General features: G+C 40.4%; 1 protein-coding gene across 9 annotated transcripts in view; it reads right to left on the reverse strand.

The window, feature by feature from the left end:
• The window catches only part of rhea (Talin_middle and talin-RS domain-containing protein rhea), a 116,902-nt gene that overhangs the window by 14,359 nt on the left and 75,847 nt on the right, over positions 1–26,696 (reverse strand). For 7 of the 9 annotated variants that reach the window (XM_076132017.1, XM_076132022.1, XM_076132015.1 and 4 more), the window contains 22 exons: positions 26,495–26,626; positions 25,671–25,856; positions 24,726–24,880; positions 24,027–24,170; positions 23,040–23,173; positions 22,226–22,338; positions 21,693–21,851; positions 21,022–21,182; positions 17,753–17,855; positions 16,673–17,130; positions 15,974–16,106; positions 15,119–15,242; positions 14,139–14,303; positions 13,261–13,451; positions 11,027–12,712; positions 5,577–5,693; positions 4,989–5,174; positions 4,454–4,661; positions 3,686–3,816; positions 2,237–2,356; positions 1,532–1,741; positions 485–663 (listed from right to left, as the gene is read on the reverse strand). In XM_076132017.1, the coding sequence (XP_075988132.1) occupies positions 485–663; positions 1,532–1,741; positions 2,237–2,356; positions 3,686–3,816; positions 4,454–4,661; positions 4,989–5,174; positions 5,577–5,693; positions 11,027–12,712; positions 13,261–13,451; positions 14,139–14,303; positions 15,119–15,242; positions 15,974–16,106; positions 16,673–17,130; positions 17,753–17,855; positions 21,022–21,182; positions 21,693–21,851; positions 22,226–22,338; positions 23,040–23,173; positions 24,027–24,170; positions 24,726–24,880; positions 25,671–25,856; positions 26,495–26,626 (5,195 nt within the window). The remainder of the gene's footprint in view (positions 1–484; positions 664–1,531; positions 1,742–2,236; positions 2,357–3,685; positions 3,817–4,453; positions 4,662–4,988; positions 5,175–5,576; positions 5,694–11,026; positions 12,713–13,260; positions 13,452–14,138; positions 14,304–15,118; positions 15,243–15,973; positions 16,107–16,672; positions 17,131–17,752; positions 17,856–21,021; positions 21,183–21,692; positions 21,852–22,225; positions 22,339–23,039; positions 23,174–24,026; positions 24,171–24,725; positions 24,881–25,670; positions 25,857–26,494; positions 26,627–26,696) is intronic. The other 2 variants (XM_076132021.1, XM_076132023.1) reach the window with 1 other exon arrangement.

A 26,696-nucleotide genomic window follows, 5' to 3' on the forward strand; every position in this document is an offset into this window, starting at 1 on the left:
ATGCCTGAGAGTTCCTTAGAATAGTTCTTGAAGGCATGCAAATTCCCCAACCCGCAATTGGTCAGCATGGTGGACTCAACGACTAACCCCTCCCTCATTACGGGAGGAGACCCTTGTCCAGCAGTGAGACACTAATGGGTTAAATTTATTATTATTTATATATTAATGTCCCATTACCGCGGTAGGGTTTCCTCCCGAAATGAGGTAGGAGTTAGGCCTCGAGTTGGATATAATGGGTTTAAATGGATTATATACAGTCAACCTAGGTAACTTTGAACCATTTGGGTAACATTGACAGTGGGGATTTGAGCTAGTTTAAATAACACAATTGATAAAGATTTATTTTAATTTTGCAACCTTTTATCAATTGTGTTGGTTTCATATGAAAAAATAACCGAAACTAGTTCAAATTCACACGTTAAATGTTACCCAAATGATTAAAAAAATTTACTATAATGATAGTGGCATGTCAGTGGTGGTGTACCTGGCGTCGATCTCCTGCGCGATGCCGCCCACCATGCGGCGGTTGAGCACGAGGCTGCGCTCCTCCTCCGTGGTGATGGCGTCGCGCGCCGCCCGCACCAGGTTGTCGGTGGAGCGGATCACCTCCGCGCCCGCCGCCTGCAGGCGCCGCGTCGACTCCGACGACGGGTCCGCCTTCACCTGCGACAAGTATAACGGTTATATATATATTGTATGAAAGTGACTGGCATGGTGAGTTCAAGACCTAAATCTATTCATCCTTTCAGCTATCTATCTATCGTATGGTTATTGGTCAACCTAGTGTCAAAGTTGTTCAAGCCGTTCGAGAGGCCTTTGACGTGGCTTAACGACTGTTATCTTAATTGACAACAACCGGGACCGACTTTTTACGTGCCCTCCGAAGTGCGGAGATGCTCAATTCAAATACCACTAAGTCACATGGTAGAATTTTCCAATGAGAATGAGAAGACCTGGCTGGTAACTCCTGGCCTCTCTTTTTAATCGCTAAATAGTACAATAATAAGTAAATGAGTGATAGCTCACCTTACAAGCGACCAGCAGCTGCGCGGTGGAGCTGGCCACCTGGCGCGCGCTGGAGATGAGGCGCTCCTCGGAGCCGGCGCCCTGCACCAGTGTTAGCTTACCTTACAAGCGACCAGCAGCTGCGCGGTGGAGCTGGCCACCTGGCGCGCGCTGGAGATGAGGCGCTCCTCGGAGCCGGCGCCCTGCACCAGTGTTAGCTTACCTTACAAGCGACCAGCAGCTGCGCGGTGGAGCTGGCCACCTGGCGCGCGCTGGAGATGAGGCGCTCCTCGGAGCCGGCGCCCTGCACCAGTGTTAGCTTACCTTACAAGCGACCAGCAGCTGCGCGGTGGAGCTGGCCACCTGGCGCGCGCTGGAGATGAGGCGCTCCTCGGAGCCGGCGCCCTGCACCAGTGTTAGCTTACCTTACAAGCGACCAGCAGCTGCGCGGTGGAGCTGGCCACCTGGCGCGCGCTGGAGATGAGGCGCTCCTCGGAGCCGGCGCCCTGCACCAGTGTTAGCTTACCTTACAAGCGACCAGCAGCTGCGCGGTGGAGCTGGCCACCTGGCGCGCGCTGGAGATGAGGCGCTCCTCGGAGCCGGCGCCCTGCACCAGCGCGTTGGCGGCCTCCACCAGCGAGTGCGCCGCCGCCGCCACCAGCCGCGCCGCGCTGATCAGCCCCTCCGACCACTGCCCGTCGTCCGACGACGACGTCGGCCGCCGGGCTACCTTACCCTGGGGCAAGGAAGTGGAGATTAAAAGAAGTTTTTGGGTGACTTAAACAGTGGTTGACGTTTTTTCGATAGTGTTTTAAATCAATGTTTTAAGGCGTTAAAAAACTAAAAATAAATGTTTAAGCACAAAATGTAAACGTGGGTATAAAATTAAACATAAAAAAGGCAAATAAAAATAGGAATGACTAATATAACGTACAACAGACGAATTTCAAAGATTTTTACCACAAAAAAGTACTTAAGAAAAAATTACAACTATTAAAAAAAACAGAAAATCTTCTTTAAGTTTTGGCATCAACATGCAATACCTATTCAAAATAAGCAGTAGTTCCTTACTTCAACAACAAAATCATATTTTAATGCGTATATAATTTATCTTAGAACTGAAATGGTGGTCTTAAATATCCCACTTATACAGAGAGTATTTCCTTAACCAGCGGTGGGACAGTCAAGAAGTCCCACGGCCAGCTGTGGACCAGTATTTAGTTTTACATACCTGATCAATAAGTTCTCTCTGTGCGGCGGATGCTGCTCGTACCAACGCCGATGTAGCCGTGATGATAGACTTGGCTGCTTCTAAGATCATCTCGTCGAAGTTCAGGCTCTCGTCCGCCTCCTAAGGAAAAAGAAAAATGGTGTAAGCGAGATAGAGATATTCTGTGGATAAATTTCACGACTTATGAAAGTTATGTGGCAGATAACAGCAAAAGTGGTTAATCTGGCCTTTTATCTGCAAGATTTGGCTGGGGCAGCATATTTTTAGTGTTTTGCTGAATTTATTTGCATTGATTTTCCTTGAAGAATATAAAGTCACTATCAATAATCACTACAAGTAGTATTGTAGAGTAACCCACTTATTCATAAAAATATTATAGCTTTTTAACTAAAATAGGTTTATAGTGTGTTTATGAATAACAGGGTAATTTTCTATATGCGATGTATTCGGCTTTCATCACTGCTATATTTTGTTATTTTACATTCCTTCGCGAATTTACTGTAAAGTTTTAAATTGTTACATTTGGCTCGAAAGTCGTAGAAAATTGTTTACAGGTTATGAAAATGTTTGTAGTATCGTTATAGTACGTACATAGTTTAGAAGCGGGTTATTTCAATTTACTAAGGCAAAAAAAAAATTATACTTAGATACGCTTTATAGCAATGACATTATATCGAAAGTTAAAGTTGGAAATAGCCCGCTCTTACACAACAATAATTCCGTAAAAAAATTTCTTGATGTAAATATCTTCTTGCAGTATTGTTGGTGTGTGTGCCATGATCGATGTGTAATATGTTTGATTCCTGGGTGATACAGAATGAAACAACCAAGAATATCAAACATATCTCACCGACACATAGCTGTTCTTCTTTTTTCTGAACGCACAAGTATAGCTTCATAATTCTTCTTTTTCTTCTTCATGGCTTCACGATAGATTTCTTGATGTTAAGTCATTTGGTACATAGTTGAATTGTGTATAACAGTAAAATACAAACGCACATATATAAGTATCACGCATTATTCTCATGGGGGTAGGCAGAGAGCAACGAACGCCACTTGCTACCCCATAAACTTCTCCTGTCTCGTTCATGATTTAAACCACAGATTTTCCCAGTTTTTCCTACCTTTCCCTAGTGTGCAACTTATTATGATTAAATATTTTCGTAGAGATGGTAGCTTAAGCAATAAATACACCGGTAACACGGGGAGGGGGTGCCTTAGAAAGACATACACAGATCATATCGGTGATGTGTTGCAAAAAGGTCATGTGCTACTCGTAACCGACGGTCCTGTATGACAACATGTATGGATGTGAATGAAGCAAGGCAAGTTTGTAAGGATCGTACCAAGTGGTGTTCTCTGGTCTCTGCCTACCCATATGGGAAGATGGCGTGAATTTTTGTATGTTATCTGAAAACCATAGTTAATATGATAGAACAAGTGACATACCTGTACTTTAACACTCTTCCTAGGACGCAAGGAGTCGAGTTTCTTGGCGGCTGCGTCGATGGAGGCCGCCGCACCAAGCAGCTCGTTCTCTGCTATCACTGTGGGGTCGTCAGGGTCTACCCAGTCGGAACCTGCAGGAAGACCAGGGTTAATATTAATTTTATTAAGAAAAAAACAGGAACTAAAGTATTTTCTAAGACGTTCAAGTAAGAATTACAATGTTACTATTTCGAGGTTTTGAAAATTTTCTATTTCTTAGTGACGGTTATATAAAAAAGTTATACAGCCTATCAATTATATTAACCTGCCCATAACGAACAGCCCTTAAGGACTTTAAACAAACATCAAACACTACCACAAATCTCTGGGTTCTGCCACAACCCAGCTTTGAGCAGTTCCACCGTAGCAATAATATCGGGGACAGCATAAACAACTCTACGCCATAAGTTTTTGAAGTACCATTAAAAAATTAAACAGCCCAGCAATTCTATTAACCTGCCTATAACCCTAAACCTTTAAAACCCCCATAGAAGTATCAGACACTATCACAGCTCCTCGGATTCTACCACAAATCACCTTTAAGCAGTTCCGCCGTAGCAATAATATCAGCGACAGCATGACCGACTCTTCGTAAGAGCCCCGTAAAGTTATCATAAAAAATCTGAGCTGCCCAGCTATTCTATTAACCTGTCTATAACCCTAAACCTTTAAAACCCCCATAGAAATGTCAGACACTACCACAAACCCCTGGGTTCTACCACAACCCACCTTTAAGCAGTTCCGCCGTAGCGATAATATCGGCGACAGCGTGAGCGACTCTTCGCGAGAGCTCCGGGAAGTGCTGCCTGGCGGCCACGTCTCCATTGCAAGCTGCTAGGACTCCGGTGAGGAGTGCGCGGTAGGCTTCAGCTGCTGATCGACCTGATTCCAGGGTTCGGGATTGAAGGTCTGAGGTTTCTGCTGCGTGGGCTGCACCCTGGATGAGAGAAAAAGACTATTAAGTATGGATCTTCTTCTTATCGTATGTTAGTGGTCAACCTAGTGTGAAAGTTGTTCAAGCCGCCCGTAGGCCTTTGACGTGGCTTAACGACTATTTATCTTAATTAACAACAACCGGGACCGACTTTTTACGTGCTTTCCGAAGCACGGAGACGCTCAGTTCAAATACCATTATGCGGTCACCTATCTATGGAATGACCGCGCCCAGGTTTGCTTAATCCACAGATAATTTAGGTGAGCGCAACTGGCTATGGGTGCCTGAATGGGATCGATTCAAACAATTTGTTTTATATCGTTAATTTACCTTGCAAGCCACGAGGAGATCCACGACAGTCTTCCGTCCAAGGTTGGCGGCGGCAGTCAGCTGGTCTTGCTTGTTAGCGTTTCCTGCGGCGACGGCGCGCGCCGTGGCGACTGTCATCTGACGAGTGCAGCGGATCAGCTCCTCGGGGGTGGCTGAGGACTTGGGAGGGGTTGGGGAGACCAGGACCTGAGGGAGAGAAAACCAGTTCTTTAGAAATTGTATAAGGAGTTCCAAGATACTGACTTATTGCTTATTTTTGTAAAAATGCATATAGCAAGAAATGTACATCCGAAATTAAAGAATTGTTATACCCGAAAGTATAGGCAAAAGTGCATGAAATACACCCACGTTTTCTCATTTACGAATTAGGAGTAATCCTATTGTCACATACGGGGCGCGTTATCAAAATTTCAGGCTATAATTGGAAAACATTCAAACATAAATTACAAAAGACCATCAATTTGCTCGACCCGGGAATCGAACCCGAAGCCTTGTTTTCACCCTTCATATACACTACAGTAGCAAGAAATTATAGCCCAAAGTTTCACTTGTCTTTCCCGAAGAATTTCTCGTTATATTTGTACATACCTCAATCTCCTGCGAGATAGCCTCAATAGTAGACTCCAGAGCTCTGGTGCCTCTCGTGTGCTCGTCTTCCACCGCCTTCACGGTCTTCAGCAGTGACGTCACGTTCGTCACCATCACCTGCACGTAGAACACAGTTAAACGTCGGCACATGATAGTAGATGGGTGGGTATGAATATGAACAACTTTTTGTAGAAGTACTTGTAGTTTTTGCTCTTATTTTATAAGTAGACCGTTCTTTAGACAATGAACTTCATTCTGGGTAAAAGAATCTTGTCAAAATAGTTGACATTGGGACTTATACTGACCGTTGTGAAATCAGTGGGACTGTGAGAGTAATTCTATGGGAAAAATCTTGCCCAAATAGAAGACAGTAGGACTGTTCCCGCGAGGAATTGCTTATCCAAATTGTGGGCTAGATTCTGGAAGCCGAATGTAGCTCGAATAGTGGACAGTTTGACTCATTTCAGGGGGATATTTTTGCCTTTGCTAGACAGTAACAGTAAAGTTTGCTTGTTATACGCATAACGAATACATATGCGTACACGTTACGTGCACACAAGTGCACGGACAGTCTGGTAGTATTAAAAATGGAGTATTTTATTAGGATCTTTCGGTGACATAGTTTGTTAATAACATTCTACAAAAAGTTGATCATATTTATAAAAAAATAAGATATTATTTCGACGCACGTTGTATCAGTCAGAGTATTAATATAAGTACTAAAAATACAGTCGTTTCGGGTATGCAAACAAACAGACAAACATACGTGCATCTAAATAACATCCAACACATGTTAACGTCTAATATTATGACGGAAGCTCTGGGTTCGATTCCTGTTAAGTTCAATGAGAGCCCAAGGTGCTACGCCATGCCAAACCCATAAGCTTTCAGTGAACACCATAGATCACGCTGTGTTGTGAGAGCGAGAGGTCCGAGATAGAGAGAGATGGGTGGAGGTTCTCGTATACGTAATGGTGTACGTTTAGAACGTATACGAATTGTGTAAAATAAAACTATGGATGTGAAAATGACTACGAAATATAGATTTCATGTAAGTTCATAATTAAGTGCGACAAACATTTTCGATTCTTCAAAATTAAACGACTGCCGACTCAAAAATTGAATATTCCTGAAATAAAATTTTAAAAGAATAATTGAATTTCATAAAATGTTGAAACAGTAATGCTATTTTACATAACACTTATTCAGATATACACAAACACTTTATAAATGTCATTTTTCGTTTCTAATCAAAATTTAACCTAACCTAACAAATGTAGAAATACGATTTCATATCCAACAATACACAATTTTAACTAATTTAAACAAAATAACACCAAATAACAAGCATACGAGAACCGGTCACCATTAAAACCTTGTGAATGAGAGATCCGACTCTAGAGCGAGACGGGTATACTCCAAGCCCTCACAACACCACGGTATAATATACAAGCTTGTATTACGTGCTACATAAGTTTATATATCTGAATATCAAGCTGATGCTAGGAAGGTTATATAAATACAAAAGTCTTAGGACGATTTAGGACCATATTTTGACGACCTCCATGGCGCAGTGATTAAGGTGGTCGCCGCGCCACTGCCGCAATCGTCGAGAGGACGTGGGTTGGATTCCCACACGGAACAATTATTAATGCGATCCATAAATAGTTGTTTCTGGTTTGATTGTATTATGTGTCCATTTTTTGTATGTTTGTAAAAGTCTTAATGCGGGGGTAAAAGTCTTAACTGTCTTCTTAAGAAATAAATGAGATATATTTTTTATTCGTTCATTCATTTATCGTCTAGTCAAGTATCAAAACTGTTCAAGTATGAAGGCCTTTGACATGGCATAACGACTGTTATCTTATTCTAAACAAGGACCGACTTTTAACGTACCCTCCAAAGCACGTAGACGTACGTGTCTGTATGTATACATTTTCAGAAGCATTTTATCATATATACTTCAAAGTTGTCGCATTTTTTGTTGACCAATAGCAATAATAACACTAATATTTTACAAAAACTGTACAATTGAAAATGTGACGACGGCGTCCTTTCGTTACATCACCCGTACTTTTATGCCTCTTGCATTTATTTACCTTCCTTACAGTGGTTTGCTGTTATATTCAGATATATAAAAGTTATTTGGCGCATATAATATAGTACACATGAAACTCACCGACCGGCCATACAATGTCGACGACTATTTGCCTTTGTATAACACCGGCGACATATATAACTCACCCCCGGTTTCTGAGGTACATTTAGCGGTAGTTTATCTATTCAATAGTGTTTTTTTTATATGACTTTTAACGCTATTGAATAGATAAACTACCGCTAAATGTATATCAGAAACCGGTTAGTCAGCGAGTTTGTCGTTCAACTATGTATATTATACCGTATCAGCGTATATATAAATATATAATAATATAATATGTTTGTTCGTCAATATTGGACCGTTAAGCCTGGTGATGAAAGCGGTTACACACGATGTAGCTCCTCTTGTGGGTGATGGCTGCCGGTCTTCGGTGCTGGCCGGAATGAGGATCGAAAGACGATAAAGCGTGAAATTTTGAATATGTGGTACTTATAATTAAAGAAAATATGTAATTTAGAATGAGTTTTTGAATTTTAAAAATATGTGCAGCGAGTTTTTCTTGAAATAAACACTACCTATCTAGCTTCGAATAAGCTACCTATAACTAATAATCAATTTAAGAACTAAAAAAAAACATTTTTGCTTAATAAATCATCAACTCCCACTCTGATAATTATGTTGTAAAAACGTATACGGGTGTATACGTGCACGCAAATGCGTGTTCGTTTGATTAAAAGTCATAACTTAGTACAGAAATCAGAAAAATATTTGCCTGAGATTAAAAGATCTTTAATAATCTAATGAGGTTTCAAAAAGACACCTCTCAAATATTTATAAAGAGATATCCGTCATTTTTCAAATATAACCTAACTGATCTGATAAACAAAATTTCGGGATAATTTTTGCCTATTCCATTGAAGGCTTAACAAGAAAGAGCGCGTTTTAGTTGCGAATGAAACAAGCGATGGACTATGCATGCCACAGAAAGAGACACAACTATACACGTCCCGTGCGTGTGACTGAGACGGCTAATGTTCAAGCGTTAGTCTGTATATGGCTGTTTTGACACTGTCTTTTATATTTAAGTTTTTTAACAACTCTATATGTTTATTTATGCCTTATTATAATATATTTCAAATTGTATATAGAAAATTGTACATTTTGTTTCTCGCGATGAAAATTATACGTTTTTTGCGTAGTCTAAATTTCTGGAATGTATTTTGATATACGTTGTATTCCAGGAAATATTATTGTCTAAAATATTTCAGTAGTTCAAAGACAGATTTATTGGACTAAAAGCATTCTAAATTTACATTCTGGACGTATTTATATTATTCTAAGTAACTATTACTAAAATTATAAACATTTTCGATAAAACACTATTAAATTACATATAGTATTATTTCAAATAAATATCGAATAATGACCACTACTCGCTATTTTCTACTAAAGTGGTAAAAATCGGGGAAACATATAGTTCAAATTCAAATCATGAATTAAGTAATATCAATGTCAAAATAATGTACTATACATCTCATCTTAAATCAGGGCTACTTTCACCCTTATTATTCATATATATGGAGCATTAAACAACCCTCATAACCGAAAAGGAAGGAGAATAACAAACAGACAGACAACAATATAGAAAGCTCAAAATAAAACAGCGTGCATATGTGTGACATGTGGCAAAACGGAGGCGAAACAGCGATGCATCACTAGTATGTCGTGTTATATGAGAATCAACGATAGCTTGGCTTGATTACCTTGGTTTGAACGACTTGGGACTGCAATTTTTTATAGTATTTAAAATACAACCTCCCGTAGTTACTACTAGTCTTGTGTAGGAGGACTTTACAAACATACAAACAACGGATTTCAGTTTGTATACCTATAAATACTACTTGTGCAGCACAATACAATTATTGCTGTGTGTGGTAATGGAATCTGCGACCCCGGGGTTAGTAGTAGTCTACTAGATACAATCTTAACCACTGCGACGCATACATTGCCGGTAAAATCGTATCGCATTCATATCAAAAATTTTACGTAAAAAAATTGTTCCGTCGGAATACGCTAGGGGCGCTACTCATGTTCTATCCTTTAGAATTTAGATTGTATTAACCGTGGCCACATTACACAGTATAATGGTACAGTAATGACTGACCCTTTTCAAAACTCAAATGACCGTTCACTTTACTCTCAGTTCATAAAATCTGTAGAAATTATCTACAGATCTATACTTAATATTATAAAGCTGAAGAGTTTGTTTGTTTGTTTGAACACGCTAATCTCAGGAACTACGGGTCCGATTTGAAAAATTCTCTCAGTGTTAGATAACCCATTTATCGAGGAAGGCTATAGGCTATATAACATCACGCTACGACCAATAGGAGCAGAGTAACAGTAAAAAATGTTACAAAAACGTGGAAAATTATGATTCTCTTATGTGACGCAAGCGAAGTTGCGCGGGTCAGCTAGTTCAACTATAACAATATACATGTATTATAGCAAGTCCTATCGTCATTTAAAACCAAGCTAAACAACCCAAGCTATAATTAATTCTCGTATAACACAGCATACTAGTAATGAGTTATAAGTTACGATGTACTGACAAGTTAGGTATGACACCACACCATGCCGGCGACCTTAGTACGTGAAACGAAACGTATTATAAATAGACTATCGATTAATTTGAAATAAACTTTATTTTGTGTACTATAAGGTTCATTTTTGAGTTGAAGAAAGGTTTAGATAATACCTTGTATAATCCGTCTGAAGGCTTAGATTTATTTATCGTATAGTTAACCTAGTGTAATCCTTGGTTTCACCAGTTCTGATTATGTATTGGTTAACTTATCTGGCGAAATTTTAAAGAGTTTTCATTGCTGTCACTCTTTGCCAGATAGTTTATCCGAGACTTAGCCATAACTGGTAAATCTAGCTTGTTGAGTTGTTATGTTAAACAACAAGTGTGACTTGTATCACGGAGACGCTCAGCTCAAACACTGCACCTACATCTATGTCATGTACAAGTTACTTAACACACTGATCGTTTACCGACCGATTAGCACAACTGACAATGAGCACTTTAAGAATTTAAGGAACCTTATGTAGACAAATAGTTTATTTCTTAAAGAAATGTAAAATCAACTCTATCACCTAGTACAAAGACACATATCCGTTTAACAAAAGTTAACCTAACTTTCATCAAACGCACTGCGAATTTTCAACCCAGTATAATAAAGCCAACTTTACACTACAACAATCAATCGATAGTCATCAATAATCGCATCAATTCACGTGAAAGGTCATCAATTAGCCGCGATTGACAATATATTGATAGAAATCTGACCGATTGATCGTCCCGCGTCGATACATCTTCAGTTTCACGAAAACGATCATTTCTAATTTCGTCTAGCATTCTCAATTGCTCCTCCATCCGACTGTTAGGCCTAGACCTTCGTGTTTTAAACTCAATCATTGATTTAATTCTTTCAATCTCTTCTCTACTTGTCGTATTGTTTAATATAGTTTCATATACATGCCACCAATTGTCTATAGAGCCAAATTGTTTTTCTCTATTCTTTAATATGTCTTCGTATATCGTCCACCAGTTGTTCGCGTAGTATTCCCTAGGATAAGTCCTTGTTAGATCGAAAATTTCTATATTGTTCGTTTTATTACTTTTTATTGTATCAGTTTTAGTTATGTTAACATTCTGTATGATATTCTTAGTAATATTGTGTTCAGGGATTACGTTCTCTTTGTTCAAATTGTCCTTTTTGTATTTACGAATAATTTCTTTGTAATACCTTTCTAGTAAACATAGTTCTTCATACGTATATTTACTCGTGTCTATCTGTTCGTAAATGTTTAAAATATCTTGTATTTCTACCTTTTTTCTTTTATCAATCTTAATATTAGATAAGGCTTTTAATTTCTCAATTAGCGGATCGAAACCTTTATAAATAAAGTCTGTTTTTGCAAATTTTATTAACTTTAGTACGATATCTTCGTATTTTTTATCGTATTCTAAATCTCGGTTAATCGCTTTAGACTTATCAACTTCTTCAATAAAAGTTTCTAATGTAAAGCGTTCCTTATCGTAATTATCTTTCTGTGTTTGATAATCGCCTAGTACAAGTTCATGCCCGCTAAATCGTTCTAGATCTTTCCTAGCTTCTTCCATTTTATCCAAATTCCTTTTAGCCAGCGCTTTCCACCATTCCGTGTCATCTTTGAACATCTTCCAAAACTCCATCTTAACTTTTCTTGTTATAGTATTAACATTACTCTCTGTACCGTTCCTGTTTTCTGTAGTAATCACATCAGGTTTGACAATCAATTCGGTGCTTTCAGATTTCTGTTTCTCTTCAGGAGAGAGAATCTGTTTCATGTCTTTTTCAGGTGATGGACTGTGGAGCTCCAGGTTCACTGGCCGGACTTTCTTGACCCTAAATACAGGGCTCTTAAGGTCATCCAACTTAGGTTTAACTGTTTCAGTCTTTACGTCTACGTCCATGTCTTCTATCACAGCGGATAGCCGTTTCATTTCACTATCCAAATCGTTATTCGCTTTCAATCTTTGTAGCGTATCTTTTTTCCTCTTATTTTCAATTTTATTACTAACATCTACGCATAAATCTGCTAGTTTCTTCGCTTCACCTAGAAGGATATTTTCTCCGTATTTTAACACTCTCCAATCCATATCTAGCAGACTGTTTCTGGCGGCCATATTGTACCGTTCGTTTAGATCATCGTCTTTGGAGCTCCTAGCTGGTGGTCGGGTCATTAAACCTTCAATATAAGCGATGACATCTTCGCAATTATCGTGGAATATAGTCGGGGAGACGTCATCGTCTTGGCTGGAGTAGTCTAAGAGTTTGACAAGCTCATCTTCCTGGTCGGACTGGAAGATATCAGTCTCTGAGTCACATGAGTTGTACTCAGGGCGTAGGGTGACTGATCGTCGGTTGTGCTTGCCCAGACTGTTGCCTCTGATGGGCAAGCTCCATCGTTTGGTGGCGTCGGACAGCCGCTGATGGACAAAAGGGCTTAAGAGTCCAATATTGACAACACACATGTTACTATTTACAAACGATGTTGGACAACACAGTGATATGTTTGTGAACTTATTGTTAACATGTTTTAAAATTATTTAGTTTAGACCAATACGCTTTCGTTCAGCTTTCAAACACCTCTTTCATAATAAAAGCAAGCTATGAATAATTTTGCAAAAATCTGATGGTATATTAATATAAATAACTTTATCTTTTGTCCTATGGATGCGACTTAAATCGCTTGTAAAATATTACAATAGATCTTTTAAAAAATACGTATTTACGTTATTAATTATAAATTAAGTTTTTTGTTCTATACATTTATTACGAGTATTATATAAAAACCACACTTTCAAACATCCATACACAACATTCCATACACATCCACACACAGTCCATACACGTCCATACACGTCCATACACATCCACACACACACACATAACACTTTACCAAAATTTCATACACACCCATACAACTCCCATACACACTCATACAACACTCATACAAGTTCCTACGTGCACATACCTTGGCCGCATGTTTCAGTCGGTGCATGTCGGGGTGCGCCACTTGCTTGCCCGAGGCGGCCGTGGTGGCTCCGCACAGGTCGCGCAGGGCTCCGGCCACGTCGCGCGCCGCGTGCAGCAGCAGCACCTGCGGCTCCGGGTTGGATGAGCCCAGCGACATCGCGCCTAGCTTCACTACTTCGCACAGTTGCACTGTACCAAAAAAAATAAGTTAATCTATACTAATATTGTAAAGCTGAAGAGTTTATTTGTTTGATTGTTTGTTTGTTTGTTTGAACGCGCTAATCTCAGGAACTACGGGTCCGATTTGAAAAATTCTTTCAGTGTTAGATAGCCCATTTACCGAGGAAGGCTTTAGGGTATATAACATCACGCTAAGACTATTAGAAGTGGAGTAGCAACGAAAAATGTTACAAAAACGGGGAAAATTATTATTCTCTTATGTGACGCAAGCGAAGTTGCGCGGGTCAGCTAGTATTTAAAAAAGATTCATTTTAATTTTGCAAACTTTTATCAATTGTGTCGGTTTCATATAAAAAATGATCGAAACTAGTTCAAATTTCCACTGTCAATGTTACCCAAATGATTCAAAGTTACCCAAGTTGACTGTACGATTTCGATGAAGTATACCCCGCCGACTGGGAGACGGCGCGGCGGCGAGGTAGACCCCGTAAAAGATGGAGAGACGTGCTTGACTCCTACAACCCAGTTTGGGTACAAACCACCCCAGATCGTTTGCAATGAAGGGCTATGGGGGAGGTCTTTGCCCAGCAGTGGGACGATTCAGGCTCATAATAATGATTCAGTAGTTTAGACGTGATTGAGTAACAGACAGACAAAGTTACTTTCGCATTTATAATATTAGTATAGATTACTTACCGATAGTGTTAACAGCGCTCTGAGCGGCCGTGGCGAGCTGTTCCTGGGTGCCGGCCGCCCCTCCCACCAGGGTCTTGGTGTCCTCCACCAGCGTCTTGGCAGTCTTCAGGATGTTCTCCCGGTGGTCCGAGAACGTGTCTGTCTCCTTCTCCGAGTGCAGTGTTCCTGGAATTGTGAGGGTAGTTGAACATTCTGTAGATTGATATTTTGAGTGTCGGGTCGATAAACTCTGTTAAGATTCTATAATTCTGTAGTAAGGGGTGGAGTTACATAGTGTATTTTTTCTAGGAATGACAGTGTGTAAAGTGATGATTTAAAAGGGCTATCGAAATAAAATGTTGTGTTAAATAAAATTAATTATTGAAAAATACGGTATTGTTTATCAAGATGAATTTTCCCAAAATCAAGAACAGCATATTATGACAGTATAAAAATGAAATGGACATATGAAAAGTAAAGGAAAATGATTAATAAAGCATTTTGCCTTTGAAGTTTTGCTACATTGACTGCAGCTTCATAATATAATCAAAGAATACAGCCTATTGTCAAAATCGTATTTTTTAGTTCACACGTGAAATTGGAACTTTGGGCAGTACAGCTACGACAAACATTTAACTAAGGCACCAAGTCACATGTCACTCATATACAGTTTCAAAATAGATTTTAAGTGACAATACACTGTCGCCGGCTCCACACGTTGGCCCAAATATAGGCCCCAACGCTACTCATCCAATGTATGGATCTAGAAAATGGCATTGGTGCCAACGTTGGGGCAAGCGTTGGTAGTTGGTCGGCTTGTGTGGGTTTCATCAAATGAATTTGCACCAACGCTCGCGATCTGACGGGACAGAACTAGTTTATTAACCAACGTACGGGTAACCGAGTTTGCAGTCCAACGTTGGTACGAGCGTTGGGGCCAACGTGTGGAGCCGGCGTGTATAACTAAAATTTATTAGTAAGACGAATAAAGCAATATTTACCAGCGCTAGCGAACAGTATGGTAGTATCCAGGTCTCCTATGATGGCTGCGATGGTGGCGGCGGCGTCGATGCAGGCCTGCGTGCCGCGCGACCCCGCCTGCAGTGCGCTCAGAACTGCTACCACCTGGACAAAGAGATTATGTACTGTATTAGTTTGAGTATAGGGGTGAAAATGCATTGAGAAATGATATTATCAATTAGTTACGTGGTGTAGTGTGTGTCACATCTCTAATCTATATATGAACTTAGTTTGTAAGCTATTGATTATTATACGTTTGGTGTAAGACAATAAGACACTCGTTTCATAATCGAACCTTTACAACGAATACTGCAGTGATCTGAACAATAATAGTGTTTATAATTCTATGATTTCAATCTCGAGTCGGACAGTGCTTTGGATTTTTTTCAATTTCTGTTCCATTTTTTTTAATTTTGTCGTAAATTCGTGGTCCATAAAAGTAACATTTTTGCACTGAGAATCTTAACTGACTTAAAAAAGAGGTGATCTTCAAAAGGCTAGTTGACTAAATTTGTCCAACTCCCACTGTTATAGCCAGAAAGAGATTAATCTGTCCAAAATATCCAAATTTTGTTACATTTTAACATCATCACCAAATCGAGCACCAAACTCCTGACTGCATTCCATTAGAAATTGAAAAAACCTAAATAGCACTTTTCTCTACCAAACCAACAAGCAATAACTCGAAATAACATTTAATTCTAACACTCTAGGCATCTAACTTAACTGTTGTGAATGGTAAAGAGCATAATATATTGGAATAAACCAATCATCTCCTCTTGTACTGAATTTAGGACCATATAAATGTGCCTAATAGCTCAGTGATAATGTATTACCTTCTCATTAACAGTGTTAGCGTTGTCGGCCACAGCGCGCTGGTTCTGCGGGATGGCGGACAGGCGACAGTGACCACCAGACTTGATCAGCTCGGACACACCCTCGCCGAGCTCCACCACTGCCACACGGATCCTGCCACAAGAAATAACATAATGTTAGACATTTTTTATAAGTTATACCTATGTTTCGGAAGGTACGTTAATTTATTGGTTCCGGCTGTCATTTCCAAAGATCTTTGACAGTCGTTAACAGTAGCAACCAGTCTTACCAAGGGTTATCGTGTTATAACACAGGTAAAAAATAGTCAGAAGCTTGAAAGTCTGACATCCAGTCTTACTAAGTATCGTGTTAAAACCCAGGTAACTGTGTTGTGGCAGTCAAATAGCGGTCGCTGCATTTAAATACTGGTATTCAGTTGCATCCGGTGAGACTGCAAGCCGACTACAACACTAACTGATTGTTTTTGTGGTCAACCTAGTGTCAAAGTTGTTCAAACCGCCCGAAGGTCTTTGACGTGGCTTAACGACTGTTATCTTGGAAGACCTGGGACCGATTTTTTACGTGTCCTCCAAAGCACGGAGACGCCCATTTCAAATACCACTATGTGGAATGACGGTGGCAAGGGTTGCTTAATCCACAGATCGTTTACTGACCGGTGAGCGCAACTGGCTACGGGTCTGATGATGATGTGAGTGTACCTGTTGGCGACGTCGGAGTTGGGCGTGGTGGCGGAGGCGCCGACGCTGTCCTGCGCCAGCTGCTCGTACTTGTGGCACATCTCGTTGTAAGTTGTATAAGTGCGTGTACCTGTTGGCGACGTCGGAGTTGGGCGTGGTGGCGGAGGCGCCGACGCTGTCCTGCGCCAGCTGCTCGTACTTGTGGCACATCTCGTTGTAAGTTGTATAAGTGCGTGTACCTGTTGGCGACGTCGGAGTTGGGCGTGGTGGCGGAGGCGCCGACGCTGTCCTGCGCCAGCTGCTCGTACTTGTGGCACATCTCGTTGTAAGTTGTATAAGTGCGTGTACCTGTTGGCGACGTCGGAGTTGGGCGTGGTGGCGGAGGCGCCGACGCTGTCCTGCGCCAGCTGCTCGTACTTGTGGCACATCTCGTTGCCCAGCTGCACCAGCCGGCTCGCGTCCGTCGCTGACTTCGCCGTCTACACACACAATATATTATTACAATCACATTATTAACCTACATACGACATACAAGCATAACATCACATCGGTCAAATACACCCCCGTTTCGGCCATGTTAGTCCCATGTAATAGGGATAGCCTTTTGCCATATACTGGGCACGTTACTATACTTCGGGCTCCTATTGAGTATTGTTGTTCTTATGCACATCAAATGAAACGAACTACTTACGCCATCTATTAAATGTTAAATGTATTATAACAGAATTTAATTATCTGTAGTCGGGAACTAATTGTTTTATATATTCATTTTTATGTTCACATTCACCGAAATAAACTTCTTCTCAATTCGTACTTTGAATCGCAAACACAGTCGTTTTATTTATAATAAGTATTTTAAACAAAATCAGTAAATACCAATAGTAGTTAATCTAGCCCGGGACTCGTACCCGAGACCTCATGATCAGCAGTCGGTTACATTACCGACCGCACAAAAGCGGTAGTCTTTAAGTTTAGTGACAGCCATTAGGTATATCGCAAAGAGATACTAATACAATGCTATTGTCATCTCATTTAACTCCAATACTGCAGAAAATGTTTCTTTTTACTGTAAAATATATTATAAAACAGATTTTAACTCACCATGTCGGTGGCGAGCCGTGCTATCTCCTTGGCGGCGCCGACCATGCGCGTCTGATAGTCCACGAACGAGTCCGTCTCGTCGTATGAGCCGATCAAAGACATCCTGAAACAAACACATTAATATTAGTATATAAGAAATAACAAATATTTACCACTATTGGGCAAGTGTCATCTAACGGAATTAGGCGTTGAGTCCAACGTGATAAGTTTGAGGGTCTTAGCATACCATTTTAAAAGCATATACTATATCTTTGACAAAATATACAATTTCTTCGACCGCTTTTATTAGTTGGGCTTACTTTATTACTTTCCTCACCAAATCACAGAGATTTTACAAACGTAAGAATAAATGTTCACAGTAATAAAGATTTTCTATCGAACCTAGGCCAGTGGTGCAGTAGAAATATCACTATCAATCTTACCATTGCACTACTATAATCTAATTATAGTTATAAATTCTAACCCTCTTATTCATAAAAATACATGAAGTTATGAAAGGCTTATAAAGTGTTTCGTTTCCTTCACTCCTTAGTGAAATGAAAAAGAGAAAACATATTATAGTAGTTTTTTATCTAGAATAGGTTTATAGTGTGTTTATGAATAAGAGGGTAATATTTTAGTGTACTTCCTATAAAATCTGCCGAAGCACTCATATATCGGTATCGCAGATACATCGACTTGTCCTTGACTCATATTCCCGCACAGACATCAAACGATGTCAAGCACTGACACCGTTCCGATACGGTTTACGATGTCTCACCTATATACGAATAACCTAACACAGCAGTCTAGATCTTGTTAGATCAATCATTTGATTTTAGATGTCATGTATCTTAAGAGCATTAAAGACTATATAGATAATATCACGCTTTTTCCAAGGCAGAGACTAAATAACGCCACTTGGTACGATCCTTACAAACTTCGCTTGCTTCATTCATATCCATACATCTTGTCAAACAGGTCAAAAGAATAAATAGAAATATATAAAACCACCTTTTTTCCTTCCTATTTACACTGACACACTCACTGAACGTTTGAAATATTCACTGAATAAAGTATTATGATATAATCTTGGAAATAATACACAATTCACATTACTTTCTTGTAAACACACTATAGAATTTTATAGCTATGTGCGAAACGGAAAGATTCAAATCTAGCTATCTAATTTGTCAAAAATATATATTGATTTAAGACTTAAATACGTAATTAAATCAAAAACACTATTTTCCAACAATTTATTTACCAAAACAATCAAAACTAATCTTTTCAAAACACATCACTAATAACACGTCCGTATACGTCAAATAGTATATGCACGCAACTCCGCGGGTACACGCACTAACGACTGAGCACGCACTGAACTTGCTACACTGTAAACAAGCGTTGATGATATTTATAGCTCTAAACCGTTGTGGGTTAAGGTCGACGATACGTGCACTTTCTTTAAGTTTCACTAGTATAGATTACTGCTACTATTAGAAATGCATATTAAAGTAAATGGCCTATGTCATTCGTATACTAAATATATAAATAAATAATAAATATAACCTGTTAATCTCCTCCCGTAATGAGGGACGGGTTAGGCCCTGAGTCCACCCCGCTGGCCAATTGCGGGTTGGGACTTTACATGCCCTCAATAAACGTATTAAGCAAATTTAAGGCATGTAAGGTTTCATCACGATGTTTTCCTTCACCGTTGGAGCTTGGGATAATTATTTCTAATACACATATAACTTCGAAAAGTCATTGTTGTGTTGCCTCGGGTTCGAACCTGCGACCACTTGCGTGGGAGGTGTCAACTTATACCACTCGGCTATTATTTCTGCTATATACCTAAGTTTTTAACATTTCTGTGAACTTTCGACAAGTCTCGTGCTTCCACGTAAATATATATTTTGTAACATATATTATGTTTGGTCGTGTTAGATCACCGCCGGGTAAACATTGGCACCTCGCCAAATGCAGCACTCAATGAGTATCAGACTATCAGTGCGTTGTTTAATTGCACCGTTTAATTAGCGCTCGAGTGCCGCCTTCAAAGACTCGTACAGTTATTACTGAACACACTTACGAGGCTTGAAACAAGAGTGTAATATAGGCAGTTTAAATATGTTTATTTATAGAAAGGTAACGTGGTTCGCGCCACGGTAGAGACACGAGACATAAGACGGCGACCGGAGTCTGCGATTGTTTCTTAACTTTAGGCAATGCATATGAAACGCAAGCGAGACCGAGACAGGAGACAGATCGTAAGTAAAGTGCATTTTAGCTTGGTCGCTCGTGGTTAGTTGCACTCACCGGTCGGTAAACGATCTGTGGGTTAAGCAAGCCTTAGCGCGGTCATTCTGTAGATAAGTGACCGCATAATAGTATTTGAACTGAGCGTCTCCATGCTTCGGAAGGCACGTGAAATATCGGTCCCGGTTGTTGTCAATTAAGATAACAGTCGTTAAGCCACGTCAAAGGCCTACGGGCTTGGACAACTGTGACACTAGGTTGACCACTAACCATACGATAAGAATAAGGTTTGTTTCAGGATACGCAAATATGTGACTGTACAATGATGTGAGGGGCAATAGTTTACAGAAAGTATCATATCTCCGAAGGGTATGTACAATTTCAGTTGAATGGTACTCACAATATGTCGATAGCAAACTAACCAGATATCTGTATTGTATGGGCAACCGTTGTTCTAACAGCCTGTATGTACGATCCAAATATCTATACTATCTATGAGGTAATGTATATGACGTGTGTCTGAATATAGCGCATGTGTCAGTGCACTATTTATATATAACAGCTGATGCAGCGGTTAAGGACGAGCGTATATCTTGTATGTACGTTGTACAATATGATACATATCTTGGTTATATGTTGAATGTTACGGTCTTTGCGATTGTGCGTAAAGATTTAACGGTGGAATTTCGGCCATAAAGTAATTTTCGTTTTTTTAAAAGCATGTAAAGCCGTTGGTTCTATGTTTATTTTTTTACTGGATTTGTTTACTGTCCAAATAGGCTTTAAAGGTGTGGGTTAAGCAACCGTTGGTGCGGTCATTCCATAGATAGGTGACCGCATAGTGGTATTTTAACGTCTCCGTGCTTCGGAGGGCACGTCAAAAGTCGGTCCCGGTTGTTGTCTACTAAGATAACAGTCGTTAAGCCATGTCAAAGGCCGGTTTGAACAACTTTGACACTAGGTTGACGACTAACCGACAATATTAAACTTTTGTATTTATAACATAAGTAAGATGAGTGGCTACACACCTGTGCTCGGTGAGCCTGGCGATGGCTCGCTGCATGGTGTCGAGCAGCGGGCCCACGGCGCCGCGCGCCGCCGCCAGCTCGCGCACCCGCGCGGTCAGCTCGGCCAGCGCGCCGCGACACGATACTACGCAGGATTCCACGCGACTGTGCACCGACACCGCCTGGACACACGCATACAGACATAATTAGTTATCATAACTATTGTAGGATACGGCCGAAACGTCAAGAAATACGAGGTCAAATGTATTCATGTGGTAATTACTGTATAACAATAGAAAATAGCTAATCTAGTATGATACAAGGGCCAAAATTCATTCAAAATCTCTATTGAAAATTGCATCAATGCAAATCAGCAGTTTAACTGTGTGAGCATAAATAGTTATAGACTTTGCAACAAGAATGGCAATATTTAGTAATAGGGGAAAAGTCTATTAAATCCTTATAAATAATAATAAATTCAGTAATTTTGAAATTCGGTAATGTACCTAAACATTACCGAATTTCAAAGTACTATTCAAAATATTCCCACAAATATTAGAAAAAAATCGAATAGCACATTACCCAACACGGGAATCAAGCCCTAGACCTTACAATCAACAATTGTATACACTACCAACTGCATCACAGCCTAAAATACAAATACATAAGAGAAAATATAACATTCAACTTACTCTAGGGTTGCCAGCAGCAGTCTTAGCTTCAACCAGCAGCTGAGCAGCAGTCTCCAGCACGGTGCGCGTGTGCTCCAACAAGTTGGACTGCGTGTTGGACTCCGTGATGTTGGACGCGGCGCCGATTGCACCAGAGACGAGGGGCTCGGCGTAAGATACCTGGGAGAAAAGAGTAAGAAATTATTGACAATCTAAATAAATGAAAAACGGGAGGGAAGGGCTTTTTCCGTTATTTTAAAGGTCAATAAAATGTAATGCTTTAACATATCTCATTTATTTTTTTGTACTTTTAGAAACTGTACTAAAACTATATAGGGGCTTCCACCAATTGTTTAAGTATTTAGTATTCAAAACTTACATTACATTTTATTATTTTTTGAGACTTAATTTTTTTTTTTTACTATACATAGGTAAAACAAAATATTTTAAAGAGATTAAATATATCTATATAACTCCATCCTTCACATTACTAATTTAACAATGACATCAATCACAGTAACTGTAGTCTCCTACGGTGCAGTGGTAATACTAACCAGTTGTATAACAGCATGTCCCAGGTTCTCGGCCTCGCCGTTGGCCGCAATACGCAGCGGTTCCAGCCGCTCTAACATCTCTGTAGCGCTGTTCTCTATCTGTTCCGAGTAGCCTTCACAAACAAACAAACAAACAAATATATATTTTTTTAATATTCTGAGATAGGCCTAACCTCTCCCTCATTACGGGAGGAGACCCTTGCCCAGCAGTGGGACAGTAATGGGTTCAATTTATTTTATTTATTTTTTGAGATAAACATACTTATATAGTTCTGAATACATACTTATAAACATAAATTGACAACTAGGCTCAGAAAAAATACTCGTGCTTATCACACAAAGTTTTGTTTCGAGTGGGATTCGAACCCGCCACACGCGGCGCTACGGTTATTGCGGCGAGGTGACTACGTTAACCACTGCGCCAAACCATTGAGAATATACTAATAAAAATTAACACTTTGCATAGCCCAGGAATCTAACCCGAGACCGTGTCACCATCAGGGGTATACACTACCCCATAGCCAATTGTGCTCACCGGTCAGTTAACGATCTGTGGGTTAAGCAACCCTCGGCGCGGTCATTCTATAGATGGGTGACCGCATAGTGGTATTTCAGTTGGGCGTCTCAGTGCTTCGGAGGGACACGAAAAAAGTCGGTCCCGGCTGTTGTCTACTAAGATAACAGTCGTTAAGCTACCTGTCGGGCGGCTTGAACAACTTTGACACTAGGTTGACCACTAACCAGCCCAGACCACAAAAGTGGCGTTCTTTGGTCTCTGCCTACATCTTGTTATACAGTAAGTAGTATGTATTACCTTGCAATGTATTGTTCTTCCTGGGCGCCAGTTCTTGCCCCACGGCCTGCATGGCCACGTGGTCCAACTCCCGCAGTTGTTTGTTCAACGTGTCCAGTGCCGCGCCGCACTCGCGCTGACCGGGGGCCTTCTCCCTGAGAAGAAGAGGGAAAACATTTAATATGTGGATAAAGTAGCTGGTGGTGGTAATCTTTAAATTAATATTTGGTTAGTGGTTGGAACAAATAGACTGGCTGAATATCTCTGTAATTCAAATGGCTTGTTAAAAGTTGGTCCCGTTCGCGTGGTTATTTAAGACTAGCTGACCCGCGCAACTTCGCTTGCGTCACATAAGAGAATCATAATTTTCCCCGTTTTTGTAACATTTTTCACTGGTACTCTGCTCCTATTGGTCGTAGCGTGATGATATACAGCCTATAGCCTTCTTCGATAAATGGGCTATCTAACACTGAAAGAATTTTTCAAATCGGACCAGTAGTTCCCGAGATTAGCGCGTTCAAACAAACAAACAAATTCTTCAGCATTATAATATTAGTATAGATTAGTATAGATAACAGTCTGTTAATCTATGGGTTTTTCTGCAACGATGGTCGGCTTGAGGAATTCTGACGTGCGTTACAATCAATCTTTTAAATGTGAAAGTTTGTTTGTTGCGTAGCACGACTAATCCGTTGTTATGATTTTGTGATATTTAGCATATACAAATAGGCGTAGAAGATTTGATTTAAACTATTATAGACTACGTTTTGTCTAGAAATTACCTTCTAGCCACTGGTAGCTAACTTTTATGCGAGCTATTAACTAATTTCTATAATCAAATTAACATCAAATATTCCTAAAGTAACCGCATGTTAAGGTACGTCAGATAGCTTAATTTTAATATTTAAATAAATATTTTGACTGCACAGGTGTAAAGTAAGGTGTGTATATACGTATGTATATATGTATGTATATATGTATGTATGTATGTATGTATGTGTGTCTCACTTGATGTTGGTGACGAGTCCCTTGATGCTGTCGGAGACGGTCTTGGAGTGCGCGGCCAGCAGCTGCCACGCGCCGCGCTCGGTGGGCGCCAGCGCCAGCGAGCGAGCTGACTCCAGCATGGAGCAGGACCCGCTGATGATGCTCCTGTTGCAAACATAACATACATTAGGTTTATACAATCGTTGGTGTGTTTTTAAGGTCCCAGAGTTCCTACATCCAAACATCACAGAAGGTTACCGGGTGGTTTTTGAGTGACAGCACCGAAAACGAAAAAAGAAAGAAATCATCATCATGGCTTAGCCTTTCTTCCAAGTTATGTTGCAGTCGGTTTCCAGTCTCACCGGATGCAGCTGAATACCAGTATTTTACATGGCGCGACTGTCTATAGCCTATATACAACACAGTTACCTGGGTTATTACACGATAAGACTGGTTGTCAGACTTTCAAGCTTCTGACTACTGTTAATGACAGTCAAAGAACTTCGAAAATGACACCTACAATTTAACGTGCCTTTCGAAGCACGGAGGAACTAGATATGTATAAGATGGTCACCCATCCACAGAACAACCTCGGCAAGCGTAGCCTTACCTCAAAGATCGATTCGATCAAACTATCATCTTTCATTTATTTAGAAATATATCATCATCTTATAATTTTTTAACTGATAAATGATTTTCATTTTCAAGTTTATTACTGACCTGCCGCACTCAAGTATCGCCTCCTGGTTGTGCCTGGCCTGCGGCGAGATCTTGGCGGGGATGGAGGCGAACTCGGGGCTGTCGGCGAACTGGCACAGGCTGCGCACGGCGTCCTGCAGCGGACCCGTCGCCGCCGCGCAGCGGGCGCGGTTGGCCTGCACATGACAATGAAATGTTATAGTATATTATACTATGAGATTTTTTGTTAAAAATATTCGACTTTAGTGATATCCAAGTGGTATAAGATTTAATTTCCTATGTAAGTGCTTTAGGGTTTAATAATGAAATCGGTCTGTAAACTATTAGAGTTATATAATCCATGACGTGGACGCTTCGTAGATGGTGGCTGCTTATTGATATTTGCACTGAGCCATACTCCAAAGAATATATCCATAGAATAACAACTTAACCAAATTGGATAATTTCCTATTTAATAATAATATGTTTGTTACTGTTGAGACAACGTATGAATGGGATCAATGGGAATGGAAAAAACGGGATAAAATTGAGGTATAACTGGACGAAATCGAGCTAGTCCAATAGTTCAATAAAATAATTTCTACAAAATTAATCCATCGAAAAGACACAAGTGGGTTACTAATACAGTAGGGGTCTTTTAGCCAGTAGGGGGTTAGTATTGCGGTACTACTTCTACTGTAATAGTAGTAGTCTTCTTCTTATTCTTATCGTATGGTTAGTGATCAACCTAGTGTCAAAGTTGTTCAAGTCTCCCGAAGGCCTTTGACATAGCTTAACGACTGTTATCTTAGTAGACAACAACCGGGACCGACTTTTAACGTGCCCTACGAAGACGCCCAGTACAAATACCACTATGCGGTCACCCATCTATGGAGTGACCGCGCCAAGGGTTGCTTAACCCACAGATCGTTTACCGACCGGTGAGCACAACTATAGTAGCAGTAGTAGTAGTATTGCGGTGGGTACCTCGCTGTAGTCGGTGTCGAGCGCCTTGATCTCCTTGACGAGCGCGGCGGTGGAGTTGGCCACGTCCTTGGCGGCCTGCACGAAGTGTCTCTTGGCCTGCGGCTCGGCCGTGCGGCCCGACGCCACGCGGCACGCGTTGCATAGTGCGCTCGTGTGCTTGGCGATCACTGTGGCCGCCGATAGCACCTGAACAAGGGAGAAATGGGTTCAATTTAAGGTCAAATATGGCCAGCTGAAAAATTTACTTATTCGGGGCTACCCGCTCAAAATCCTTAACGTAAGAACTAAGGAGTTTATAATCCGAACTAATTTATAATCTACGCCCCGCCATATGTAACTGTCATTTCACAAATATTGATGTAATTGCTCTAACTAAAAATCTATTTACGGAATACCTAGTGGACAGCCTCGGTCATTGATACAAATGCTTAAGTTTTGTTAACCAATCTTAATTGTAGCATCCAAGGTTTTGTAACTTTATTTAATATTTAAAAAGAACACTGTACTATTTAGCAATACTTATGTAATACGTGGAAACATTGTGGGTTATACATTCATTTATATAGTATCTGTGCACACTGTATATCATAAAAAAAAATACATCTCTCCCATTACGAAATGCTGTTGTGTCGCGGGGACTTTTACAAACAACGGACACAAAGCACAACCAGATCCGAAACAATTATTTGTGGATCGCACAAATAATTGCTCAGTGCGGGAATCGAACCAACGACTTCCCTGATGCGTGGCGACCTAAACCGATGTGACTTACGCTAGCTGTTTTAATGTACAATTGTTTGTTTCTCAAATATGTATGTAAATACCTGTTGCTGGTTGCTGGAGGAGTCAGAGAGAGCTCGGCAGGCCTGCTCGATGGCGAGCGCGGCGCGCCCGAACTGCGCCTGGTCCACCAGCCCCGCGCGACCCGCCACGCTCGTCTCGTCTGATACTGCCACCTGGGGGACAACGGGACTTATAGTTATATTGAAATGAAAAATGTAATTTATTTACAATTTCTTTATAGCA

This window comes from Anticarsia gemmatalis, chromosome 27 (genome assembly GCF_050436995.1).
Source record: "Anticarsia gemmatalis isolate Benzon Research Colony breed Stoneville strain chromosome 27, ilAntGemm2 primary, whole genome shotgun sequence".
Classification (NCBI taxonomy): domain Eukaryota; kingdom Metazoa; phylum Arthropoda; class Insecta; order Lepidoptera; family Erebidae; genus Anticarsia; species Anticarsia gemmatalis.